The sequence below is a fragment of the Pteropus medius genome, unplaced genomic scaffold, assembly GCF_902729225.1.
Source record: "Pteropus medius unplaced genomic scaffold, Ma_sr-lr_union100, whole genome shotgun sequence".
NCBI classification, from domain to species: Eukaryota; Metazoa; Chordata; class Mammalia; order Chiroptera; family Pteropodidae; genus Pteropus; species Pteropus medius.
In genome coordinates this window covers 3,927,009-3,935,456 of record NW_024340693.1, presented here as the reverse complement: position 1 = coordinate 3,935,456, position 8,448 = coordinate 3,927,009, and the positions used below count along the sequence as shown (strand labels likewise).

At 56.4% G+C, this 8,448-nt stretch overlaps 1 protein-coding gene and 1 pseudogene across 1 annotated transcript; both read left to right on the top strand.

Annotated features, from left to right (window-relative positions):
- LOC120603200 (uncharacterized) lies at window positions 1–119 on the top strand (annotated as a pseudogene).
- Window positions 120–2,168: 2,049 nt separating this feature from the next.
- GJB2 (gap junction protein beta 2) lies at window positions 2,169–7,266 on the top strand. The gene is made up of 2 exons (XM_039863057.1): window positions 2,169–2,424; window positions 5,443–7,266. Exon 2 carries the CDS (start codon window positions 5,465–5,467, stop codon window positions 6,143–6,145), a length of 681 nt encoding a protein of 226 aa, XP_039718991.1. The 5' UTR covers window positions 2,169–2,424; window positions 5,443–5,464; the 3' UTR covers window positions 6,146–7,266.
- The last annotated feature ends 1,182 nt before the right edge of the window (window positions 7,267–8,448 follow it).

Below are 8,448 nucleotides of genomic sequence, written 5' to 3'. Positions count from 1 at the left end.
GTCTACAGCCACGCCACCCTGAACAAGCCCGATCCCGTCTGATCTCAGAAGTTAAGCAGGGTCGGGCCTGCTTAGTACTTGTGTGGGAGACCACCTAGGAAGACCAGGTGTTCTATGTGAAACCTGTGAAAACAGGGCGACAGAATTAAGGCTTATTCTCAATGTTCACATTTAATAAAGTAATGCTTTTAACCAGAAAATGCAGCAGTATGATTGTGCCCTTTATGAAATAATTACGGGACTTATAAAAATATTAATTTGTGGTGTAATCTGCTAATAGTGTATATGTCTAATCCTATGTGGAGAAAACTTTACGTTTCCAAGCGTGAGGCCCCTTTTCTATCTCGACTCTCCTCTTCTGCTCTATTCTGGAGGACACGTACTCACGCGCGCTCACACGCACACACACACACACACACGACACACACACACACGATTTCCTACCCTGCAGAGATCCAAGTCTGATGAGGAAGAAAACACCAACATACAGAAACAACAGAAATCACCCAAGACAGAGGAAAATCAAATGCTGAATTGTAGAGCTATAGATCCTAAAATATAGGCTGGCTGGGATACATAACTAGCGAACAACTCATTATATGCAAATCGGGAGAGTTAGTCATGGGAAACAAGGAAAAGGGATTCGAGCAGCACCCTATGATCACGTAGGGACACTAGAACCCAGGCTGAGATTTGCAAATAGGGAAAGTGAGTCAACTGTCGATTTGCAGCCATCTTCACCAGCGACTGCGGGCAGTGGCTCTGGACTCGCTTCTCCGCAACCCACCTGGCCTGCAACAGGCTCCTGACAGCGCTGTGCCGTGCCGGGAAACACTAAAGTGAGGGCCAGACCCCGCGCCCACCGCATCTCCGAGGTGCGCCGGGCACGGGGTGCCTCCGCTCCGCCCTGCTCTGCCCTGTCATTTCCAGCCAGCCGAGTCAGCGCATCTCTCGGTGGCCGAGCCGGGCTGGGCAGCTCTGGGGCTTTGTCTCTTCATGAACAGACACGCCTTCAAAGCCTAAGACTTAGAGCTGGGAGGTGGGGCGATGACCGCAGGACAAGGCTTCCGTGCGCCCCGAAAGACTCGCCGAAGTTGGCCTGGGGCAATGGGTGCCAACTTTACAAGGAAAAGTCAAACCCCTCGCGCTCACGGAGGCCGCCGTGAAAATCCATTTCTGAGGCCAGATCTGCCCAGTCAGGGTGAATCATCAGCAGCTTTGCTTCACGAAGACCTGACCCAAGTGAGGGCGCGCGTGAGAGCAAGCGCGTCCGCACCTCCACGCCGCCGCCCTGCCCGGGGACACACGGCAAGGTGCCCGTGGCCGAGCGCGAGGCGCCCCTGGGGTCCGCTCTTGTAGCGTTATTTCTCCATCCACTCGTGCTGTGAACATCCACCCTCTGTCACCTGGGTCTCAAGACCTCAAAATACCCAACCAGGGGTGAACCATGAGAACCCATAATCCGCGGCTGTCAGGCTCTTGGAGGGGACCGGGCGCCCAGGCCTTTCCCGAGGAGCCTGGCAGTGCGCCCCGTGTGCGGGGACGGGGGTCATGGGGTCATGGGGTCATGGGCTCCAGCCGCACTCTTCCTTTCCTTCCGCGTACCCTGCCCCACCCCCCCACCCCCACTCCAAGTGGAGTCTTCTTCGGGCGCTTTCTTAAAGATAGAAGGCGGAGGAAGAGGGCAGGGCGCGGGCGGAGCGCTGCCGCATGCTCTGCACGTCCAGGGCACTTGGCAGAGCCAGGCTTGCCCCGCCCCCCCCCCCCCCACCCCACCCCACCCCCGCCGCCCGCCTGCTCCGAGCGCCCCCAGACTCCAAGTACCCTTCCCGCCCAGGGCGACTGCGCGGCCCTCCGCGGCCTGAAATTAAATCCCCAGATCCTGGGCAATACTCGTTCCGCTAATAATTGTTTTTAAAAATTAAAGCAAAGCTTCAAATACAGTAGAACTCTTGAGAGAGGCCAAGCAGAAAATAACAGTGACAGCGGCAACGACCCTTTAGCGCCGCCCACCCCGCAGCGCGGGGAGCGGAGGCCGCGGCTCCGCGTCCTCCCCGAGGCTCCGACCCGCGCGCGCCGCGGAGGGGCTGGGCGCGGACGGCGGCCTGGGGGCCCCGGGGAGCTCTGGGGCCCGGAGGCCGCGCGCCCCACCCCGCCCCGCCCGCAGCGCCGGCGGGCGGGACAGCGAGGAGCCACCCCTCTGAGGCGCCCTCGGAGGAGGCGGAGTGTGCGGCGCGGTTAAAAGACGCCGCTGGAGCCGCAGGTGCCCAGACCCCGAAGCCCGCGCGCTCCACTCTCCCGGCCCGCAGCGAGCGCGGAGGCCGCCCAGGACCCCTCGGGACCGCCCAGGACCCCTCGGGACCACCCAGGACCCGCCGGAGCGCCCCGGCCGCGGCCGCAACCCCCCCGCACCCTCTGCCGCAGGTGAGGCCGCCCTGCCAGTGAGCCCGGATCACAGCCGCAAGGCTGGCGCCCTACCCTGGGCGCCTCGGGACCGTGGGGGCTGTGGGACCCGGCGGGGGAGGGAGCACGGCGCGGAGTGGGGACCCGGGACCGCCGGGGCTGTGGGGACCCGATCTGGGCCTCCTAGGTGGATCCCGCTCACACCGAGACCCTTGTGCTGTCCCTGTCCGGGACAGTCGCGACAGTGGACAGGTGGCGAGAGCCAACTTGTGGACAGAGAGTTTCTTCCGCGTAGTTTCGAAATTGGAGTAGGGCCACTGGGGAGGAGGGGACGGGGCGACACCAGCGCGGTGATCCATAGGGACAACGCGCGGGGAAGGGAACCCAGACAAGTCGCTCGCAGCAGCGCGATGGGCGAGGCAAGCTCTCATCCGCCGCCTCCTCCAGGACTGTTTAATCGGCCGCAGGCTCCTCTTGGAAAGGAAAGCTGGGTTAAGCAGGAGGTCTGCCTGGAGGTGGTGTCCTGTGCAGAGGCGCCAGGACTGCAGCCGGAGCAGGACACCGCTGCCTAAACTGAGATGGGGCTTCCTTGCTTGTCTTTTCCTAAACAATCCCAGGTGGCCTTTCCCAGCTGGAAGGACACTTGCTTGCACACGAGGTAGCGGGGGTGGGGTGTGGAAGTGGGGGGGCTGAGAGACCCGCCTTAGGACCCTCACATCAGCCCTCCTGCGCTCCTGCAGGGACACGAGCCTAATCAATGTGCGCCCCCCAGCCTTCCGACAGCTGGACACATACGACCTTTTACTTGGGACTCTGTCTCAAGGTGTGTGGGTAGTCATGTCCCCATTTGCCCTTCGAGTCTGTTTCAAGACTCCGATGTTAAGACAGTCACCATTAGACACCTGTGAGGAGGCCGGGTGCTTGTGGAGGTCAAGGTCCTCCAGGAGCACTGAGGAGAAATTAAGGGTGAAGAATTGCCTCTACTTTTCTGGAGCCCGGTGATTCACCCAGTGGCCTCCCCTGAATAATAGCCCCAGCTCCTCGCCTGCCTCTGGCTGGGCTCCAAGCCACCCCAGGGTGGCGAGGCCCAGGTAGGAGCCGCCTGTGACACACCTGAGGGGTCAGGAAGGGCAGAGGAGCAGCTCCTGTTGATTTACTCTGCTCGGTTCCTCCCTCTCGACCTGTCGCCCTGGTCCACCCGCAGCGCAGGTTACATTTTAATTTGCTCTTCTTATTTGGAGAGTCTGTGAACAGGTAGCTGCAGCTCCACCAAGAGCTTTAAAGTCACAACGACAGGGCAGGCTCGCTACAGTTTCCTCTGCTGGTGGCAATGGGACCAGGTCGGGTCACAGAAGAGCGTGGGGTCTCTGCCGGCTACTCTGGCAGAGGGCAGAGGTGTGGGGCCCCAGCCCCCGCCTCGCCCCGCCCCGATTTCAGCCGAAGGCACCACTGAGAACCCAGTTCCCACTGGCCAGCCCCAGTGAAGGACCGGAGGCCTCACACCGTCAGACGGTCTGGTTAAACCCGAGTCCAGTCCTTCCGTTGGAGCGGGACCAGGCTGAGGGGTGGCACCGTCAGCAGGAGACCCCAAGTTCACCTGAGTGAGATCCAGGTGGTCCGCATTTGAGGGTCGGGGTCGAACCTCGACGAAACCAGGGTTTCTCCTGAGGCTGCTTCTCTCCTTGCCCAGTAAGGCAAAATGTTTCTCAAGTGTACTTCAGTCTCACGTGACTTTCGTGTCTGCGACTCTCCTGTGTCTCTGCTGCCTCCCGGGACCAAGGTGGCACTGGACAGTTTCAGCCACACTTGGGTGCCCCTGCCCAGCTGAGGCTTGGTGGTGGCAGGCTGTCCCTCTGAGCCTGCTTGGGGAATCCATGGAGAGCAGGCCCCAACTCACTCACAACGAGGGGAGCGGGACACCTTTAAGTTAGAGAAGCGTGGTTGGGGCCGGCTCAGAAGGGGTGGGAAGCCGGGGGTGGAGGGGGGGTGCGGTCAGGAGTATGACGAGGTGGGACCTCGCTCAGACGGTCGGTCGGTCGATCGACCTGTAACTCTGCGTAAGCGCAGACGGCGCAGGTCCTGGGGCGGAGAGGCCGCTGCCTCGTGGCGGACTGACCCCTGGCCCCGCGCCCCTTGCACTAAGGGGTGCGTTACCCCGGCGACCTTCCGTTCTTCCATGTCCGTCACCTTGCAGGGCGTCCCTGGGAAACCACTGAGTGAAATGAAGGATTTTACTTTTCATAAAGTGCCTCTTTAGGGACACTTCTAAATCTCTAGCCCACGATAAAAACGCACAGCTCCAGCACCTACCCAGACAGGCAGCCGCGGGCGCAGGGCGGTCCATGCACACACGGCTCCCCAGAATCCGCGCCCACAGCGGCTTTTCTCCACGGACAGAAAGTTCCCAGCCCGCCCATCTTCACACAGAAGAAAGGGGAGCCCTTTGCGAAATTTTAATTTGGGGTGCCTCGAATGTACACTTTTGCACTGGCGAGAAGCACTTCACTGGCACACCCCGAGTCCACGACAATTCGTCGAAATAGTTTAAGGGAAGTGGCTCTGTGGGCCTCTGCGGGCCTCTGCAGCGAGGTCACCCCGCTAGGCTCAGTCCCAGGGGAAACGCCCGGAACTTGAAGTGAGAAAATAGGGCTGACCTGGCCCCAGAATACTGTTTGTCCGGTGCCGGGTGACCGGTGCTGGGCCGGGAGGACCCAGGGGGTGTCTGCGAGGGACCCCCTCATCATAGATTAGTGCCTCTGAGTTAGGGGCGCTTTTGCTCGTCCCGCCCCCTCCCCCCGCCCCGTTTTTGTTATGTGCCGAATACAAGCGAATGGCCACCCTTTGTCGGAGGACAGGAAACAGGCTCAAGGCTGGTGGGGGACGCTCCCCTTAATCCTGTGGCTAAGTTGGTCTGGTTTTTGCCTTTTTGGTGACATTGGGTGAGAGCTGGCGTTCGTTTGCACAGGGAAAGATCTGAGGTGAGTCACCCGGGTTCTGTCCTGAAGTCACCCCTCCCTCCTGCTCCTTTTGTCTGTCCAGGGCACGCGGCCCAGAGCAGGAGATGGATTGGGGCGCTTTGCAGACCATCCTCGGGGGCGTGAACAAGCACTCCACCAGCATCGGGAAGATCTGGCTCACCGTCCTCTTCATCTTCCGCATCATGATCCTCGTGGTGGCCGCGAAGGAGGTGTGGGGTGACGAGCAGGCCGACTTCACCTGCAACACCCAGCAGCCGGGCTGCAAGAACGTCTGCTACGACCACTTCTTCCCGGTGTCCCACATCCGGCTCTGGGCGCTGCAGCTCATCTTCGTGTCCACACCCGCCCTGCTGGTGGCCATGCACGTGGCCTACCGCCGACACGAGAAGAAAAGGAAGTTCATCAAGGGAGAGATAAAGAGTGAGTTCAAAGACCTCGAGGAGATCAAGACGCAGAAGGTCCGCATCGAAGGCTCGCTGTGGTGGACCTACACCAGCAGCATCTTCTTCCGAGTCGTCTTCGAGGCCGCCTTCATGTACGTCTTCTACATCATGTACGATGGGTTCGCCATGCAGCGCTTGGTGAAGTGTAACGCGTGGCCCTGCCCCAACACGGTGGACTGCTTCGTCTCCAGGCCCACGGAGAAGACCGTCTTCACCGTGTTCATGGTTGCCGTGTCCGGGATTTGCATCCTGCTAAATGTCACCGAACTGTGTTATTTGCTAATCAGATATTGTTCTGGAAAGTCCAAAAAACCAGTTTAGAGAAAAAAAAAAAATCGACTGCTCAGAAAGGATGAGGCAACCCGGGCTCAGCTGTCAAGGCAGAGTCACCGGCAATTTCCCAAGACCGAGATTCTTATCTTAAACATCTTCGACGCGACCATTCGAAACTTCTGTAGCTCTCACGTGAAATAGCAAGCCGGCTGTCTTCTCTCCCAGAGCCAAAGAACCGAAGCTTGGCCCCAGGCCGCACTGATTTCTACTCAGATTAGTTCCCTGCTGGCAGCTTGTCAGAGCAAGGTAGTTCCATATTTTGGAGAAAGGGTATTGGCGTGTGTTTCTCTTTCTTTGTGGGAAGGGGAGAAATGCCAGGTTCTAAAGAGCAGGCTGGGACCGTTTGGTCACCCCCCCCTGAGAGCTCCCTTTGCCGTTTCTCCCCGAATTAAAGGTAAACATAGAGAGTCTTGGCTCTTTTATTCGCTTTGGGAGTTTTGGTCTCTCATGACAGGCAAGGCCACATAATGCTTCCAACTCTGTTACACGTTTTTTCAGTGAACACTTTAAAATGAGGTATGTTCTTTTCATCCCCAAGACGTTCTGAAAACCATCCCATACTGTCTCCTGTTTCAGAGGCTGATTGTGATATGTGAACGGTATGTAATCAGATACGGCCGTTGAATTTAAAATACGGCCTCTTCCCTGTGCCACTGCGTTAACTGAGGTGACAGAAGCATTTCGGCCTCTCTCACGTGAAACAGACCAGAAGTTCTTAGCACTGGCTTCTGACAGCAAATGGCCTCATCTCACAATTTTAGGTATCATTTTGCAGGACAAATACAGGCTGGATGTACCACCAACTGCCACCAACTACAGGCTAGCTCAAGACACCTGTGTCTTCTGTCGGTGTCTGCCTTTTCCATGACTGTGGGACGGGGAAGGACGTGAATTTAAAGAGCCGGCTTGGGAATGTTTTGTGTCCACAGCACAATCTAATGGTGCAGAACAAAATGGGGAGGGAGGTAGTGACTGTTTCTAAAGAACAGGTAGAAAGACTGGACCCTAAACTCTGCTGATTAAAAATGCGTTTCGTCTTCTTCAAAGTTCCTTTGCTTCTCTCTTTAGCTTTCCATTTCCTTAAGTGAAAAGAGAATTAATGAATCTTTTTTTAAAAAAAAAAATTTGCAGTTTAGGGAAATATTTAGCAGTTCTATAGGATAAATGGAACTCTAATGTTATTATGCTTGAATGGCGTCCAAAAAATGGTACTGGGTACACTTCACTAACGGTCAGCATTTTCCTTTTGCCAAAAAAGACGTTGTAAAAACATTTTGTAATAGAAAATAAGAACTTGAATGACATGCTGGTAACTGAGATGATTTTGTAATGTCTCAAAGTCATTTAAAATATTAAAATATTATTACTTCATGTAATACCTCTATAAAATCTGTTTCAGTTTTTAATAGAATAGCAGACTTAAATGTTGTCTATAGTCAATTTTTTTTTAAGGAGGCCAATATTTTAGACATTATAACACCGAAGGGAGGCATTCCCAGGGTGTCTGACCCCATCCTGACCTCTTCTGCCCAGTCACAGAGCAGCTTCTGTCACCGGAAAGCGTGGAGGGTAAGGGATGAGGAAATCTGATTTCTGCCCGGCTCCGTGCCCACCCCCAACAGGTTTTTGACAAACACACACAGTGTGATGGGAGGACTGGTTGTGCGGCTTGGGTTCACAGGACCAGTTTGGCCTCTAGAAGAATCATGGAAGATGACACTCCAAAATTACATTCATGGCGAAGGTCGGCTGAGGTGTGAGAAAGATCCCACAAGTTGTCTTTCATGCAGGATCATCTTTCTGGTATTTGTGTGCAGCCACAGCGGGTCTTAGGGACCTGCCTTTCCTTCCTCACTGCCACCTTCCCCGGGAAATGAATCCAACCGCTCAGGTGTCCCTGCATGCAGGACTGCCTGGTGCTACCTGTTGCCGCCTGCTGCCACCTGCAGGCCTGCCTGGCCTCGGACACTGTCCCCGGACAGCCAGCACCCGCTCTGTCCTGCCACCAGGCAGGAGCCTTCAGTCCGAGCCCTTCAAAGCGTTTTCCACATCAACGATTATGAGGATTTTTATGGAGAACCACACACTTTTAAATAAATTAAAGGGATCCAAACCAGCCAATTTTCAGCCAGGTGTTGGAGAAGGGGCAAGAAATCGTCCCTACCCCCCGACGTGCTCTGTACGTGGCCTGTTCAAACAGCGCACGGGTTTGAACAGATGTGTTCGCTCTCACGAGCGCAAAGAGGGTGACTCTCAAGGTATGAAAAGGCTGGGTCACAATAATTACAGAC

Coding starts and splice junctions, on each gene's coding strand:
- GJB2 (XM_039863057.1), top strand. CDS start 5,465: ATGGATTGGGGCGCTTTGCAGACCATCCTCGGGGGCGTGAACAAGCAC.